At 40.1% G+C, this 19631-nt stretch overlaps 1 protein-coding gene across 1 annotated transcript; it reads right to left on the minus strand.

Moving 5' to 3' along the window:
* Positions 1–11211: 11211 nt before the first annotated feature.
* On the minus strand, positions 11212–13716 carry LOC138908180 (tropomyosin-like). Its single transcript, XM_070198828.1, has 2 exons — positions 13618–13716; positions 11212–11553 (listed from the first exon to the last, which is right to left on the minus strand). The coding sequence occupies exons 1-2, from the start codon at positions 13714–13716 to the stop codon at positions 11212–11214; spliced, it is 441 nt and encodes a 146-aa protein (XP_070054929.1).
* Positions 13717–19631: the final 5915 nt, after the last annotated feature.

A 19631-nucleotide genomic window follows, 5' to 3' on the forward strand; every position in this document is an offset into this window, starting at 1 on the left:
TGACTAACAAACTATATGAACATTAGTACATGCATAAAGTATAAATATTATGTGTGTATATATTTTAAATATTCTAGTTTGATCACTTTAGTGATTAACAAACTACGTAACTTTAAACGAATACATTAGTTATTGCATAATACTAATATAAGAACCATATCGCAATCAATTCAACGAGGGATTTACGTGCAATTACTGTGAAGTGTATGCACTCCAGAAACCTAGCGGATGAAGCTTTGTTTTTCGTAAGGTCCTTAAATAATTTTTAAAAGTAGCAATAACTTTACTTTATGGCCCAGGAAGATCGTTTCCATCTATAGCCCAAATCTTAAACAAAATATAAGCATTCATTAAAATTAGTTAGGCCGAAATTGATTTAGGAAATAACTAGGGACATGTACGTCTTCCTTAATACTTAAATAGTCAGCAATCACAATCACACTAAACCTAAATTCCAGTACCCATATCTTTCTTGAAACTACGGAAGTAAGAAACAAGCACAAAAATACATCTCACTATCCAAAGCACTCTAGTCTTAATTGTTTGATGGGATTAATGAGCACTTGCGGAATACATATCACTAGATAATTTTATGCATTTAGTTGTGGAAGAAATTTCAAGGAGAATCTTTACCCACTAAAAACTTTATTGATCTCATTGACATTGAAGATCGGGTTCTTTGTCGAAAAAACTTTATCGACTAAAATCATGGCGACTGAATCGAACAATAAATGAAGACTATCAGTTCAAATAATCCAGTCTCATGATACCACGTGTTGGCATAAACTTTAGTTGCATACCAGGATCTTGAACATGATAATCTTACACAAAATCGTACAGAAAACATACCTGAATCGTAAGCCATCATCGTGAAGCGGAAGCGTTAATTCAAATTGGTTTCTCGCCCCTTGCCCTAGCTTTCGTTACCGCCGACTTTAGTGATGGAAGAGAGAAAATAAAAATACGGTAACCCTAATGGGTGGGGAGAGGACCAATTTATAGAAGTTCTCACTTAATCCAGTACGTGTATCAAGTAACCGATCGGACATATGAGATTTGCTCATAATTAAATATTAATTATGGGCCTTAAACTTATAAACGTAGAAAAATCTTACATACTCTCCACTAGATCTGGATTTGTGAAGTTTTAAAACGGGTACACGGTACATCTTAGGCTAGGATTTCTGACTTCAAATGAAAAAACAAAACTAGGCATTGATTCATACAGTATATATTTCTAAAATGTTACTCCCTCATTTCAATTTATGTGAATATATTTGACTTGACAAAGAATTTAAGAAAAAATGAAGATTTTGAAATTTGTGGTCCTAAACAAGTCAAAAATGAGCCCAAAGTATTTGTGTAGTTATAAAAGTTTCTTATTAAAAGTAAAATTATAAGTTTAAACTAAATTATTTTCAAATTTAGAAATAAATCATTATTTTTGAAAAATAGATCAAAACAAATAAGTTTATTTAAAGGAAAGGAGTAAATGACTTTTGATTTTAGCAACTTTTCGAATTACAAGAAAAAGCCAGAAGAGGACTATACTCGATCATGATTCATGCCTCGAGGCCTTGGCTGGGGAAGTCGTACTTAAGAAGTTGATTAAAAAAAAAGGAGCAAAGTGCTTGAATGAAGTTCAGTAAAACGATGAAATCAAGCACTTACGATTAGATATCTTAGCATGGAAAAAATGTTTCCTAATCAAATTAGATTGGCAAAATACATGACTTACTCCTCAGACCAAATCCATATTACACATTTTTATCGATGAAAATTAACTTACATATCCAATTTTTTTAAAGTGTAGTTAAGACACATTATTTTTTTGTTGATCAATTTGTTGTAATTTCACGTACCAATAAGATTGTAACACGTGTCATAACTAAAAAAAATAAATACTTAATTTCCACCCTAATTAATATTCTTTCTTAAAAAAAGAAAAAAAACCAGAGGATTCTCCCAACCCATCTCTCTTCTTCCCCAATCCACTTTTTGTCATCTTCTTCATTAAAGTTTTCTCCTCCATTAAAACCCACCGGAATAACCCTCCAAATCACGGAACCTTCATTTTCCTCCATTCTCTTCTCATTTCATACCCAACAGCCGCTCGACTCCTCTCTCACCTCTACTGGCCGTCGGACAATTCCACGCCGATATGAGTTGTCGGTTAGCGGTGAAGTTCTTTTTTTTTAGCGGTGAAGTTCTGGCGGGATCTTTTCTGCATTTCCAATACCTAAACCTTCCATCTCCAGCCATTCGAGTTCCTACGTATTTAGCAAACTCACAACTCAAAAGCACAAATTCAAAAACATTAAGAACCAAGAAACCCACAGCAAAAAAAAAAAATCCAAAAAGTACTACAAAGGCATTTTTCTTGACAGATAACAAAAAGGTGAAAACTAATTATCTAGTCAAGTCGGTATTTCATTTCCACTGATTTTAGGTTGCAAGCATTTCTGGAAGTTAATACCCATTTTAATATTTCCAAGCGCGCCGAATTATAGTGAAAGAATTGATTTCGACGCCCGATGAGTATTTTTCGGATGCTCAAAGCTCAAATTCCGACTCCAACCAAGAAAGTACTCGCATCGATTCTGAAAAGTGACCTTCATTCTTGTTGAGTTCCACTGATTATTGTGTGGAAGAGGGGTCAAATTGGAGATATAATAATTGAAAATAGAAAAAACAAATGACTCAAAAAAGTTTTAAAAAATAAAAAGGCTGGACATGTGGCATTTAGATAATGGTTCATACTCAAAAATTTTGTATTCACTCGTTTCATTTATGTGTAAAACACGCACACGCCCGTTATCAAAAGTAGTGTGTTTTAACTACACTCTGAAAATGTTGAGTGTATAAAGTGATTTTCATTCGCAAAAGATTGCGTAATATGGATCACTAACTCATATATTTTGCCAAATAGAAATATGCAAACCTAGATGCAGTGAACCACATTTCTGCACATCATTTAATTTCACCCTTATTGGAAATTGATTAGCAGCAGTAATTTTAAGTTGGTTTTTGGTCCGATCGCGACAAATCATCCATGTGTTGGACAGTGGGAATGTCCCGGATTGGTCTGAACTTTTGGTGTCAAAGATTAGTACTTTGAACCATTCATAGTTTAGCTAAGGTCCGAAGATGTATCTGCAACTAACTACTTGCAACTCCGCAAGTATGTTGGGGTTACAATAACTCAATAAGGATATTCTTGATTTTCTTTTAAATTTCTTGGTATATAGGGGGCAATAAATAGTAATTAAAGGCTTCTGGTGAGATTAACAATGCTTTTAAGTGTTATAAGAAAGAATTACAATCCCTTAAACTATATTAATTAACTTCAATATCTAAACCTTTCGGATTAGTTTGTTCATTTTCTTATTTTTGGTTTTTCATGCGGTATTCAGTAACCGTATTGAGGTCCCGATTAATTTAGATTCGTGCCATGTAAGACCAGAAGAAACGTTCTTGTATACGGTCGAAATCGAGCTCGACTACAACTTGGTAGATTTGGCTTGGAACGTGGCGACCACGGACTGGAGATTGACCTCGAGTCTCACCAAGCTAGAACCTAAGGTCGGAAGACCTGCCCTCGAGGAACGTTGAGTCCGATCTCGACCTTAGCCTCGAGCGAGCTCGAAAATAACAAACGGAAGACCGAAATATCCGCGGTCGGGCAGATATTACGACAGGAATCTCGGTGCATATCGGCAAGGAGCCAGCAATTAGCAAATCAAGAGATTTTTACCTTTAATAGAAATGTACCTAGAGTAGGACTCCTCTACTATATAAAAGAGGGGAGAGGTTTGATAATTCATTGCATATATTGTAACACGCATCACAAAACAATATATTATTATCTCTAGTTCTCATTATCTTGTCATTCTGTTCCAGCATCGATAAAAGTATTTCTAACTCAAGGGCAACCAATCTTCAAGGCTAAGACTATTCAACTTGTGTGATTTGCATTTACTTTTTCGTCATTTATTTCAATATTAATCTGATTTCTCATTTTGTATCCAGTTAGATCACGCATCCTTAAAACCACTTACAAATTCAATTGTTATCCGATTTTGAGGGTAAACAGTTTGGCGCCCACCGTGGGGCTAAGGATAATAGTGGTTATTTGATACGAATCTCCATAACACATACTACTTTACACTTGCTCTTTAAAGTGTCTTTGATTCCACGCTAAAATACAAAATGTCGAACTCTCAATCAGCACCCCTGCATGTTGACAACGAGTCCGGTCATCAAGGTAAAAATAACAACATAGCGCCCGAAAATGAGGTAACAACATAGCGTTCATGGTGGAGCCCGATCGACAACTCTAAACACACAAAACGTTGAAGGAGACGGGATTAGTCTACGGTTGATCTTCGAAATGCTGCAAGCTCAACATGCGACAATAGCTCAATTATAGAACCAAAGTCGTGCACCGAGCAGGGTTGAGCCTGATCTGCCCCGGGAAGTTACCCGCAGGGATGAACCGGTCATAGTAAGGTAAAATGAATATGAATCGGGGGCTAACCCCGAGATTATAAAAATGCTCGAGGAACTGACAAAGCGGATAGAATCAGGGGAGAAGAAAATCGAAGCTAACAACAAAAAGGTGGAGACCTACAACTCCAGGGTAGATCAAATCCCAGGAGCACCTCCCATATTGAAAGGACCGGATTCTAGGAAGTTCGTTCAAAAACCTTTTCCTCCGAGCGCGGCTCCGAAATCGATCCCCAAAAAATTTCGTATGCTCGAAATACCTAAGTATAATGGAATGACTGACCCAAACGAGCATGTGACCTCTTATACATTTGCTATCAAAGGGAACGACTTGGAGGTCGACGAGATCGATTTTGTTCTGCTGAAAAAATTTGGGGAGATCCTGTCAAAGGGAGCTATGATATGGTATCAAAAATTTATCTCCTAATTTTATTGACTCATTTTCTATGCTTGCAGACTCTTTCGTAAAAGCACATGCTGGTGCCATCAAGGTCTAGACTAGAAAATCGAACCTTTTCAAAGTCAAACAGAGGGATAACGAGATGCTCAGGGAATTAGTGTCCCGGTTTTAAATGGAACGAATGGATCTGCCGCCGGTCTATAATGATTGGGTTGTTCAAGATTTCACTCAGGGACTCAATATTCGAAGCTCGGTGGCTTCACAACAGGTAAAGCAGAACCTGATAAAATACCCGGCCGTTACATGGGCCGACGTGCATAATCAATATCAATCGAAAATCAGAGTCGAAGATGATCAACTCGGGACCCCTTCGGGATCTGTCTATCCCGTCAGAACTCTCGACAGAGTCAAAAGAGACATCGATCATGAACCGAGGCCAAACAGGAATCGGTACCAACCATATAATGGAGATCGGAGAAGTAGTGGGTCCGGGCAGAACTCCATGAGAAACGAAAGGAGAAATGATCGAGGTCAAGGCAACCGGGGTCTCATGACCAAAAATGGCTTCGACCTGTCCGTCGGGCCTAAAGAAGCACCGAGGCTATCAGAATACAACTTTAATGTCGATGCTGCCACCATCGTATCAACTATTGGGCGCATCAAAGATACGAAATGGCATCGGCCTCTACAGTCTGATCGAACCCAAAAGGATCCTAACCAGATGTGCAAATATCATGGCACTCACGGTCATAGAATGGAAGATTGTCGACAGTTGAGAGAGGAAGTAGCCCGTCTATTCAACAATGGGCACCTTCGAGAATACTTGAGCGACCGAGCCAGAAATCATTTCAGGAACAGGGATTCTAACAAACAGGTAGAATAAGAAGAACCTCAACACGTTATTAACATGATCATCGGTGGGGTTGATATTCCACAGGGGCCGACATTGAAACGCACCAAAGTATCTATCACTAGGGAGAAACGAACTCGAGACTACATACCAGAAGGAACTTTATCTTTCAACGACGAGGATGCAGAAGGGATTGTGCAGCCCCACAATGATGCACTGGTAATATATGTACTCGTAAATAAAATTCGGGTTAAATGTGTGTTAATTGATCCAGGTAGTTCAGCCAACATTATTTGATCAAGGGTCGTAGAGCAACTCGGTCTACAAGACCAAATCGTGCCTGCAGTTCGAGTTCTAAACGGATTCAACATGGCATATGAGACCACTAAGGGCGAAATAACATTACCGGTAAACACCGCCGGGACCATCCAGGAGACTAAATTTTATGAGACTAAATTTTATGTGATCGAAGGAGACATGAAATACAACGCTTTATTTGGGAGGCCATGGATCCACAATATGAGGGCGGTGCCCTCGACACTGAAATTCTTAACACCTGGCGGAGTCAAAACAGTCTACAGTAAACAACCGGCTGCAAAGGAAATGTTCGTGGTCGAAGAGGTGATACCGGCATCTGCAATCTCAACACCGAAGGATCCGAACCAGATGGTCAAAAATGGGGCCAAATAGCAATCACCGATACCATCCTCGGCAGATTCGGACAAACAAAGGGAAGTCGAGGATGATGATTATGGGGTTCCCAGATCTTTTATAGCCCCCGATGATTCCGACGCCACTAAATCGATGGTCGAAGAGCTAGAACAAGTCATACTGCGAGAACGCTTTCCCGACCGAAAGGTATACCTGGGCACGAGGCTAAGCTCCGAGCTCAGGGAAAACTCATTCAATTTCTTATAACTAATGAAGATTGTTTCGCTTGGTCCCACCTTGACATGATAGGCACTCACAAGCTAAGCCTGGACCCGAAGTTTCACCCGATCAAATAGAAGAGGAGACTCCAGTCCGAGATCAAGCATGCTTTCATCAAGGACGAGGTATCTAAACTTCTTAAAATAAGGTCTATTCGGGAGGTTAAATACCCGGATTGGTTAGCAAACGTAGTGGTAGTCCCTAAAAAGAGAATAAACTAAGAATGTGTGTAGACTACAAAAATTTGAATAAAGCATATCCCAAAGACTCCTTTCCTTTGCCCTACATCGACCGTATAATCGATGCCACGACCGAACACGAGATCCTCAATTTTCTCGATGCCTATTCCGGGTACAACCAAATACAGATGGACCCGGGTGATCTGGAAAAAACTTTCTTCATCACTAAATACGGCACATACTGTTATAACGTAATGGCGTTTGGATTAAAAAATGCCGGTGCCACATACCAATGCCTAGTAAATCGGATGTTCGAGGAACAAATAGAAAAATCAATGGAAGTTTATATTGACGACATGTTAGTTAAGTCCCTGTGAGCAGAGGACCATTTAAAACATTTGCAGGAAACCTTCAACATACTGAAGTGATATAATATGAAGCTGAACCCGGAAAATTGTGCGTTTGGAGTTGGGTCGGGTAAGTTCCTCGGATTCATGGTATCCAATCAGGGAATCGAGATCAATCCCGATAAGATCAAATCCATCGAAGATATCACAGCCGTGGACAACGTGAAGGCCGTGCAAAGGTTAACCGGGCGCATAGCCGCCCTGGGGCGATTTATTTCAAGGTCATCCGACAAGAGTCACCGATTCTTCACACTGTTGAAGAAGAAGAATAACTTCTCGTGGACCCCAGAATGCCAACGAGCTTTGGAGGAACTATAGAGGTACTTATCGAGCCCACCACTACTTCACACACCAAAGACAGATGAACAATTGTACTTATACTTGGAGGTCTCGAAGATAGCGGTAAGTGGAGTCCTAGTTCGGGAAGAGCAAGGTACACAATTTCCAATTTACTATGTTAGTAGAACTTTAGGTGAGGCCGAAACCAGGTACCCTTACCTAGAAAAACTAGCTCTCGCTTTGCTAAGCACCTCTAGGAAGCTAAAACCGTACTTCCAGTGTCACCCCATATGTGTCATAACTACTTACCCGTTGAGAAACATTATGCATAAGCCCTAACTCTTGGGCCGGTTGGTCAAATGGGCCGTAGAAATAAGTGGGTACGATATTGAGTACCGACCTCGGACCGCCATCAAGTCTCAAATTTTGGCAGACTTTGTGGCCGACTTTACGCTGGCCCTAATACCTGAGGTCGAAAGAGAGCTATTGGTTAACTCAGGAACTTCCTCGGGAATCTGGACCCTCATTACGGATGGCGCCTCAAACGCAAAAGGGTCCGGACTTGGTATCGTACTAAATCCACCAACAGGTAATATAATTAGACAATCTATTAAGACTGTGAAATTGACTAACAACGAGGCCGAATATGAGACCATGATTGTAGGCCTTGAACTAGCCAAAAGCTTGGGGGCAGAGGTGATCGAATCCAAGTATGACTCCCTCCTCGTGGTAAACCAAGTAAATGGAACATTTGAGGCCAGAGAAGAACGAATACAAAGATACTTGGACAAGTTACAGGTGACATTACATTAGCTCAAAGAATGGACTCTGCAACATGTACCTCGGGATCAAAACAACGAGGCTGATTCCCTCGCTAACTTGGGGTCGTCAGTCGAAGACGACGAGTTCAACTCAGGAGAAGTCGTACAGCTTATGAGATTGGTGGTGCAAGAAGGCCATGCCGAGATTAACTCAACGAGACTAACTTGGGACTGGAGGAATAAGTACGTGGAATATCTCAGGACCGATAAACTGCCCTCGGATCCAAAAGAATCAAGGGCCATGCGTACAAAGGCAGCCCGATTTAGCCTGTCCGAAGACGAAACTCTGTTCAGAAGAACATTCGATGGCCCACTTGCAATATGTCTAGGGCCGGGGGATACTGAGAACGTGTTGAGGGAAATCCATGAAGGTACCTGTGGAAACCACTCGGGCGCCAAATCGCTGGTCAGAAAAATAGTCAGAGTCGGTTACTACTGGATCGATATGGAAAAAGATGCAAAAGTTCTTTCGAAAATGTGATGAATGCCAAAGACACGCTCTAATGATTTATCAACCCGGGGAGCTGCTGCATTCGGTTTTGTCGCCATAGCCGTTCATGAAGAACATCGTTGCCTCCTTCCCATGGGCACCCGGTAAGGCTTAATTTATATTGTTTATGATTGACTATTTTTCTAAATGGGTAAAAGCCCAGGCGTACGAGAAGGTCAGGGAGAAAGAAGTCATCGATTTCATTTGTGACCACATCATATGCCGTTTCGGAATGCCGGCCGAGATTGTATGCGATAATGGAAAATAATTCGTCGGCAACAAAGTAACCAAATTCCTTGAAGACCACAGGATCAAAAGGATCCTATCAACACCTTATCACCCTAGTGAGAATGGACAAGCTGAATCTACCAATAAAATCATACTCCAAAACCTTAAAAAGAGGTTAACCGATGCCAAAGAAAGATGGAAGAAAGTACTACCCGAAGTCCTATGGGCATACCGTACGACCTCGAAGTCCAGTACCGGGGCTACCCCGTTCTCTTTGGTTTATGGTGCCGAAGCTTTGATATCGGTCGAGGTTGGAGAACCAAGTATTAGATTCTGATATGCAACAAATAAATCAAGCAACGAGGATATGAGTACGAGCCTGGAGCTATTAGATGAAAGGAGCGAATTCGCCCTTGTCCGGTTGGCCGCACAAAAACAGCGGATCAAAAGGTATTACAATCGAAGGGCCAACCTTCGGCACTTAAATACTGAAGACTTGGTTCTAAGAAAGGTCACACTAAACACCCGGAACCCGAACGAAGGAAAATTGGGACCGAACTAGGAAGGACCGTGCCAAATTATCGAGATTACCGAAAAAGAATCTTATAAACTCGGAACAATGAGCGGCGAGCAACTACCGAACAACTGAAATATAACTCACTTGAAGGGATATTACTGCTAAGGTACGACCCTGTTCTTTATTTTATTTACATCTTAAACTAATGCTTGCAAGTAGCCAACAATGGACGATACAGGATTTTAGGTATGAAAGCACGCGTTGCACTCTTTTTTCCTTGAACCGGTTTTGTCCCAAATGGGTTTTACGGCAAGGTTTTTAACGAGACAACAAATAAATCGTGCTAACTTAGAATCGAAGGCCGGTAATGAACCAATGGCGATGATCACAGTAGCATTCGAGGCCTCTCTTCGATTAACCCCGAACACGGGGTGGGGGGGGGGAGGGGTTACCCTCTGATATTGACTTTAGCATGGAAAAAGACTTCAGGATTGAAGGGTATCGATCGATAGGATGCAATGTAAGGGCCAAACGGTCAAATGAACCATGACCACATAGACTGCTCGAACCCTGACACAAAGCATGTACACATGTATTACTATTATACAAAAGAATAAAGAGAAGTCTCTTCCTTGCAAACATCTTGTCCTTTAAAATTTTTTCTTTACATTTCTTAAGGAATTCCCTACTTCTGATCCCCTAAAGGTTTCGATCCCAAAGGCCGCCTCAACCCGAGTTCGAACAATCACTCGGGGACTGCCATCCGAAAACAAACTCGGACGGTCCAAGCTATTTGACCTCGAGAGCATAAGACCTATAAGCCAACCCCCGAATTTCAAAGGCCACGGCCACCCCCACTCGGGGACTGTTATCTTAGGCAAGCTCGGATAACTCGAGAAAGCAAGCCCACTAGGCGACACCCGAACTAAAAATGCTACAGCCATATTAACACGGCTCGGAGACGTCCAAGACCCGTAAAAAAAATAAGGCCTTCAAAAGAAATTTCATAACCGGTTCTAAGGGCTACCCTCGGCAAACTATAATCCAAATTACTTACTTTGGGAGAAAGTTTTCGATAACACCGAACTCCCAAGATGCCTTAAAACAGAATAATGTAAAGGCAAGGTTTGTTTGAACCTTCGAATATAACCTAATTATTTCATGCTAAGGCATTTCGATCTTTGTGAATATAAATAATAAAGCAAAGGGAAAAATTCAAAAGCTGTGAAAGGGAAAGAAGGCCTTATATATTCATATCCAAAATTCTTTTTACAAGGGCTAAATAGCTTCGATACAGAATTTTACAACAGCCAAACGGCCTCAAAAAGTAAAAGACAAAAATGTCTAAAAGGATCTTAAGTGGCCTAGTCTTCGCCGAGGGCCACATCATCGCCTTCGGGGTCTCCGCCACCTTCGGACTCACCCAAATCTTCATACCCCTCGGAATCTTCCTCCTCGGGATAAGTCAGCTTCCTGGCCTTGGCTTTGAATGCCTTGGCATTCTCAATTTCAAACAACAGGTCAAAACCCCGAGCATGAACTCCTTCGAGGGCCTCCCTTCGGGATTACCACTTTATATGCTCCACCATATTTGTCACTTGGTCCTAAGACGCCTCGGCATCGGCCTTGTACTGGGCCACCCTCTCATCGGCCTCGGCCTTGACCATAGCAACCTCAGACTTGGCCGCCTCAAGTTCCTTGGCAAAAGTTTCTTGACCGGAGACTACCGAGCTCAGTTGAGTCTGGATCTCCTCGATCTTTTTGGACTGTACCGAGGCCTTTTCCTTTGATCCCCGGAGCTGGGCCTCAGTCGAAGCCAATTGTGCCCGGGCAGTCTCCTTTTCTGAGGCCAGGATGTCCATATTTCTTTTCCATTCTTCGGCCTCAACTTTCACCGTATCCACCTTTGCCTGGACCTGCTCGATCTGGTCAAGTTTCTTTTGAACCTGCAGGTTCAGATTGTTAGCCACTGTGTCTGAATCATCGTCACTAACTTCAAATACTCTTCTTACCTGCTCGACCAGGTTGGCATGCTCCTTCCGAGCCGCTTCAAGCTCAGCCTGGAGTTTCTAACTGAGAAGCTTGTAAGCATCTCTCTTCTCAGTAAGCTCCCGAGTCTCGGCCTCATGATGGTTTAACTCTTCCCGATATCAGAGAAAAGTTTCATGATAAAGCACCGAGTCCTACAAACACAAAGAAAAGTGTTACGATTATTTGCAACTTAATCTAAGTACATAATAAAGAGGCATTCGAAGTTACCCGATTTAACACCTATTAAGCTTCGTTGAACAGGTGGGGCACTTCCACCTCATCCATCTTGGCCCGATCCTCTTCGGTCACCAGACACCGAAGATAGCTGGCAACCCCCACGGGGGCGGAAAGAACCGGGGCATCCTCCGGGATAGACATAATGATTGACCGCTTCCTGTCAGGATCTGCACTCGGAGCTGGAAACCGGTCTACTAATCTCGGACTTGAAGAAGGCCAGCTGGTTCCCGAAGATAGTATATTCTTTGGTACCGATAAGTCACCCAACCCGGCGACGTCCTTTGAGGCGATAGAATCTAAGCCATCGAAGAAGTTATTGAAAGAATTTGCCGCCCTTTGAGGCCCCTCATTTGGGCGTCCTTTCAGCGTGTGGGCCTCGTTGATCATGGAGTCAGTGAATGAAGGCGACCCGAAGATATCTATCACCCCAAGTGCGCCCTTCAAGAAATTTTCCTCTGCCTGAGAAGTACCGGGCGTGGTTCTTTGTCGACCTCCCCAGCTCAGGGCAAGATGGCCTCGTCCCTTCCCTGTTTGGAGGCCTCGGCCACTTCCTCTTCATCGGCCCCCTTGGTTTGAGGTAGTTCGCTACCGCTTCTTACGTGGGTCATCAGCTCAGAAGTTTCTTCTTCTTCTTCGGACTCATCCCTCAGTCGATTGAGTGAGTCTGATGGGATCCCCCGAGCGCCGGTACTTTCCTTGGATTTGTGCACCATCATCCTTTTCGGTCTTTTCTTCTCCGAGTTCGGAGAACTTGAGGCCCCTTTTCTTCTCTTCTCTTTATCCTGCCTCGGAGAATGATGGTTTGGGGAGGATGTCTTCATCACCGAACGGAGGCCTCATTACAACATCTTTGGGAAGACCTGCAAAGGAAAAAGAAGTGAGAACGAGCGCAGCAGGAAAACTAAGTGTTATCCACCCGAGAGGGGAACCTCACCGTGGGAACGGGCCTCCTACCGGCCCTTCGAAAGTTATCGCCATGCGCACTCGGAATATGGCTTTTGCGACACGATGCCCTCGACCGACTTCTTGAGTCGAGGAACTACATCCGGCATTCGAGCAACAGCTGCACCACCACAAAACATCGATAAGAATGGAGGAAAAGGAAAAGCGATAAACAAAATCTTAAAGGCAAGGTTATACTTACGTTTCATGTTCCATCTCTCATGAAATATCATATCCTCAGCCGGGATTAAATCCGAGGTCTTCACTCGAACGAACCGACCCAACCAGCCTTGGTCCCGATCCTGGTCGATGCTCGAGAATGGGGCCTACTAGCCCTATGGGCAAGTTTTATTAATCCCCCTCGATAGAGTCGGGGACTGTATAGACGCATGAGATGATCGATGGTGAAGGGACACCCCTCAATTTTGTTTACGAAGAAACAAAAGAGAATTACTATCCTCCAGAAAGAGGGATGAATTTGACCGAGGGTCACCTCATACCTCTTATAGAAGGTGATGACGACCGGATCCAAGGGGCCTAATGTGTAGGGATAAGTGTAAACAATTAAAATAACCCTCCACGTGGGTAGTGATCGCTTCCTCGGGCGTAGGCACCACCACATGCTTACCAACCCAGTTGCAATCCTCCTTGACCTTGGAGAGGAAGCTATCGGTGAACGAGCATATATATATCGAGACCGGCTCACACCGACCCGGTACCGAGGAGGTTTTCTCGACCTTGAAATCAGCATCGGTCAGGCACCCCGCAGGAACGAACATCTTCAAGGGGGGCTCCAATACCGTTTCCTCAGTAGCAGCAGATGAAACATTTTCCTTTTCGGCCAGTCGCGAGACAGAGGGAGTTTCTTTTTGGGGAATGGACTTTGAGGTCTTCGCCATTTCTTTAGAAAATTAAGGAAAAAGAGGAAGTTAAAAGAATATGCTTGATAATTTGGGGTAAAGAACAAAAGTTCTTATAAAGGGGTTTCAGAATAATCAGAAAATTGATGTTTGGGAATATTGAGATTTCTAAGGTACGAGGAAAAAAGGTTTGAAAGTAAAGTTTGAATGAGGTAAATGAGGGGGTATTTAAAGTGTCTCAGCGACTGTTCATATATGGGAATGGCCGACCGGCGAATGACAAATATTTAATGCCATTAAAACTTGACTGACGAGACGTTTTGACTGTTTTGTCGTTTCTGTCGTAAAATATCGAGGTCAGGATCGGAAGTTCGTGTCGTTTCTCTTCGTCTACTCTCCAAAAAATGAGGGGACTATCTGTATACGGTCGAAATTGAGCTCGACTACAACTTGGTAGATTTGGCTTGGAACGTGGCGACCACGGACTGGAGATTGACCTCGAGTCTCACCAAGCTAGAACCTGAGGTCGGAAGACCTGCCCTCGAGGAACGTTGAGTCTGGTCTCGACCTTAGCCTCGAGCGAGCTCAAAAATAACAAACGGAAGACCGAAATATCCGCGGCTAGGCGGATATTACAGCAAGAATCTCGACGCATATCGGCAAGGAGCCAACAATTAGCAAATCAAGAGATTTTTACCTTTAATAGAAATGTACCAACAGTAGGACTCATCTACTATATAAAAAGGGGGGGGGGGGGGGAAGGGGTCAGATAATTCATTGCATATACTGTAACACACATCACAAAGCAATATATTATTATTTGTAGTTCTCATTATCTTGTCATTCTGTTCCGGTATCGATAAAAGTATTTTTGACTCAAGGGACTAATTTTCAAGGCTAAGACTGTTCAACTTGTGTGGTTTGCATCTACTTTTTCATCGTTTATTTCAATATTAATCTGATTTCTCATTTTGTCTCAAGTTAGATCACGTATCCTTTAAACCACGTACAAATTCAATTGTTATCCGATTTTGAGGATAAACAGTTCTCTACTAGAATTTTTTCATTCTCAAGTCTCGAACCGGAGTTCTCTAGTTAAGGGTGGGAGGATCATATTCATCTCACCACGCCTCTTAATTATTATTTCTTCATTCCTTAACATAAAGAATGTACAAAGAATCCTGACGTTTTGATCAGAGTACAATGGTTTGACTAAATTTCATAGACTTATTAGTTCCATTTAGAACATTTAGTATAGTACTTTTGATATGTAATTTTCATAACTTGTATTTTATCATTTTCATAACTGAAGTAGATTTGATACTGGGCAAATGTATCACACACAAGAGAGCAAAAAACATTTAATATGATTTTCCTATTTTTCGGTTGCATTATATTATGTGGAATTTAGGATATATACATGTGATGCCATGAGATTTGAACATCAGGCTGCTGGTCTGCGAGATCCACACCCTATTTAAATTTCAGGGACGCCCTTCAAAATACAATGTGCTGTTACACATAATGTCAACAAAAAACCAGAGGAAGAGATTGATACACAAAGTTCCAATGACACAACATTACTCTTTAATCATGAGCTTTCAGCCCTACAGTGACTGTCATACTTAGGATTCTAAATTGCATTTGATCCAAACTAATTCTTTAGCTCATCTTGTTGCAACGAAGAAAGCTTAAAAATGAATCTTAACGAAAATTTCGGTCTCTATACATTCAGAAGATTATTCTTTCCTCCGAGAGTGTAAAAAAGGAGATATAGGAAAGAAAAATGAAAGTCTCAAAATTTGTCTTGGGATTGTGAAATAGTGAGATAGAGTATGCAGCTGAACCTTTGGCCGCCCCAAAACTAGAGGTGACATTTAAATTGGAAATCAATATTTGTTCCGTCCACCTTTGTATTATCAAAGGAATTCAACAACTTGTATAGATATGAAAATTAAGTTTTACCTTATTTACATAATATATCATCTAATGAAGAGGTTATTGGATTTGTTCGGACTATGGAGCTCTGCTGCCCCACTTTATTTAATTATATTCTGGCCCCAGGACTCATGGTCGACCCCTCGACAGTTACCATAACTTAAATTTAGACAAGACGCATTTAATTGGATCGAGCCGTTGAGGCCCTCATGAAAAGTTCTATCCTATAATGAAATTAAAATGATTGCAAAATACGATTAGTCATTTTGTGTAGCCCCTACGCTAAGAAGAAACACATTTTTTTTTCTTCCCATGATTAAAAAATGATAGAAGCAGAGAAGAATTCAAAATGTTAAAGAGAGTATGATCTTATTAAAGCTATACCTCTTATACATACTTTGACATTCGTTCTCGTGATACTCCATTTCTAAATTTTGAATTGAACTATCACATAGAACAAGACGACAAATTATAGAATATGCAGAAATTAATTCAATATGGATTTGGGCTCCTGAAAATAAGTAGAAATGACACCAGCTAGCCATTCTAAAGCGTTGTTATTTAGGAATTCGCTAATGTATCTTGAATTTCAGCTTTCAATTTTTTGGGACACAAATATCCTAAATTAATCTAAAATTAAGATTTTTAGTTTAAAATTTTATGAAAAAATACGCCCAAGAATGACGGTTTGTGCACCTACCCCTAAAAATAAGCACCCCAAATCAATGAAATGATTTCTTCCTTGAGAGGCAATGGCACCAATGAAAGTATAAACATCTTTTTATTCATTTGAAGAAAATGAATCATCATCAAAAGTGATGCACACTACAAGATTTGAAGTACACATTTGTACTGGAAAGAAACAGAAAAATCTCCTCGCATTACACGTATGAAAGCTATAACTTAGCAAAGATTCAAGTCGACCAACATAGCAGAAATGAAATTCCCTATCTGGTAACTAAAAATAAAATAAAATTTGTTCGTATAGAATTTAACTAACTAGAAGTAGACGAGGAAAGAGGAAGAATCTGTATCTGCAGAGGAACGAAAACTCTGAAAAAACAAAGGAAATTGCAAACGCCTCGGGAGAAACAGCTGCTCTCTCATTCTTGATATCACAATTCCGTATTCTTCCAATAACTCAACCATCATCCCTACTTTTATCATATCTCTTTATGTCTCTGTTTTCTTCTTTCTGAATACTTTTCTTGATTGAGAAATAATTGGAAGAGAGTTGCTTTCAAAAATCACAATCTTGAAAGCTGGAGTTGGGTAGTTTGAGAAACCTAAGAATCCAAGGAAAGAATTTTGGGTGAAACCACAACCAGAATTGAAAAGGAGAAGAAGGTGATACTAAAGATAGGTGCAGCCCAAAATTTGTATTTATATATGTACCAAAATATTTATTTATATAAATTATTATATATGCTGAGTTTTTTGACTTACTTTTAGGAAAATATTGACAATCTTCCATGTGGACTCTGCTTAGCCTTTGCCCTGATGATGTTGGTATTATTGAAAGGTTGAAACTTTTTACAAAACGATGATTTTACTTTTTGATAAAGATTGGCGGCTTGATTACGCGTTAATCAATTTGCATCATTAGCCCTGAAAAGAGTTAACTTTTTTTTTTATTTGTTTTTTTTATTAGGAGTTGGAAGTTGCGTGAAATTTCAAACACTTGTTTTCATGACATTTTACATGTGTAATCAGCATTTGTAGTTTTCATCTAAAAGACAAATTTCTAGATTCTGCGCGTTGTGTTACTTTTGACAATTGATGAGCTTAAATATCTTATCTAAACAGGATCAACAGAATCTAGATTTATATATATTTATATAGATATTGTGGACGCTTTGCAGATTTCGAGATGAAATTCATTCGGACCTAGTTCTTAATAAGTTCGCTTGTGCTTAATGGACACAAGATTATTGTGTTACTTGGGTAAAAATAGCACTAGAGCCAGTTATTTTACCTTTAATTAAAATATATATTTTTAAAATACGGAATTATATGAAACTCCATGAAAGAAAAAATAATGACTCATATATATATCGCTTAGCGGGAGATGTCTCCAAAAAATGCAACAAACAACTAATACTCCTGTTATTATGGGTAAAACCAGGGACATAGTTACCCCCGATTTTCCGTTCGAGAAGCAAAGAACATTGTTACTCGTTACTAGCTTGAATGAGACTGAAGGTGCCCACAGATCGGAACCGGGGGGCGGACGAATGATGCGTCGGGAATCGAGCATGGCCGAACCCAGGAAGAATCAAGCTCGAGCGAAGCGAAGAATCAAGGGTAAAGGAAAGACGGTTAAAGAGGACAAACGTGGAGCCGAAATATCCGTCTTAAGCTGGATATTGCGGCATGAATCACGCCCGGTATTAACTGCGGATCATGTTTTCTTGAGAGAAAAGGAAGGAATACTCTATTTGGACTTTTATTAGGGTTAAAACTCCTCTACTATATAAAGAGGGGATCCTTTTCATTTTTCGGGTCACGGTTGACACGCATATCAAAGCAATAAATGTTATTGTGACTTTTTACAAATGTTTAAGTATTCTTCAGTCGTTCATTGACTTAGCCGTATCCGAACTCCATCTCTAGGGCTCGGTTGTGGTCGATTGTTAGCTTTTAAGGCTAATACGGGGTCTAATTACTTCAACATATTGGTTTGATTGTTTATTCTCATTTTAATTAAATTAATTACTGTTCTTCAATCATTTGTGTTAATTAAATCACATATTCTTTAAACCGCGTACAAATTTAATTGTTATTCATTTTAAGGATAAATATCTATTATACGGAAAAAAGCAATTATTACGGATGAAATCGTATCGTCTAAAAGGATTATCAACTGAATTATAATTACAATTGAAACGATCGAAAAGAAAATGTGAGTTAATATATACTCTAAGGTTGAAAGTATCATAAAAGATCTTAGTAAAAGGAGAGTCGATAATGATCATTAGTAAGAAGATTATATTAACGATTATAAAATGGAATAAATTGCCAGTTGCCATACGGAGGAATCTACTTATACTCTTATAGTGATAAGAATTAAGAACTACATAAAAGAAATCCTTATTCTAAATAGCTGTGAGGTCTGGAAAACTAATCATAAATATAATCTCTCGTGCGAAACGAGGGTTAAATTTATATGGATGTGACAACTCATCATCTATAACGTGAGAGGTTTCAAACAAATGTTACCTACCCGACCTACCAATACTACTAGTCTTTTTCAACTAGAAAATCAAATAAAAATCTATCTTTTCAGCAAAATACTTAAAATTTTATAAATTGAAGATATTAAATTTGTAAACAAATGGTTGCATCGAGCAAGGATTGACTGAGTTGGTCGGGTAAGTAGTTTCTTCCACATGGGAGACCTGAAATTAATTCCCCTTACCAGCAATCTCCTCAGTCAAAGCTTGTTGTACCGAACTTGCCTAGTATAGTTTACGTCTCAATGTGGTTTGCAAACTATTGCAGAATGAGCTGGTTTTCCGCACACCCGAATAAAATAACGTAATGCTTTTAGTTAGAAAATATATTTTAAATATCTTATCTTGATAATAAGCTAGACTTTCAGATCTATATTCCACTTATACTCTAGTTTGCTCTAAATTAATACAGAAATGTTTTACAAGTTGGCTCAAGTTATAAACTCTTTTTCGCTCTAGATCTATAACCTTCTATTTTCCTTTTTAAATCCCTCGATGAATTTGGTCATCCTTAAAATATCATTAATCAGGATATTATGAACTCTATTTCCTAATACAATTCTTTTTCTTCTTTTATAAATCTTATTATGTTTGATACACCACCTAAAATATGAAGCTCAAGTTTCGTCCCATTTAGTTGGATAAAATAATGAGAAATCTCATCTTCAAGATAAAACATTAGAACTAATCACATCCTTACTACAATTGGGCTCGTTCCTATCAAAATTATGGCGTTGTTTTCTTGACTTAAAAATTATTGTCTCCAATCGCTTTCTGTTTGTT

This window comes from Nicotiana tomentosiformis, chromosome 3 (assembly GCF_000390325.3).
Source record: "Nicotiana tomentosiformis chromosome 3, ASM39032v3, whole genome shotgun sequence".
Taxonomy (NCBI): domain Eukaryota; kingdom Viridiplantae; phylum Streptophyta; class Magnoliopsida; order Solanales; family Solanaceae; genus Nicotiana; species Nicotiana tomentosiformis.

Excerpts from the sequence above, each read along its gene's own strand:
- LOC138908180 (XM_070198828.1), bottom strand. The coding sequence starts at position 13,716 with ATGGCGAAGACCTCAAAGTCCATTCCCCAAAAAGAAACTCCCTCTGTC. Across the intron at positions 11,554-13,617 it reads CTGCTGCTACTGAGGAAACG|GTTCAAAAGAAACTTGACCA; the intron begins GTATTGGAGCCC and ends CTGAACCTGCAG.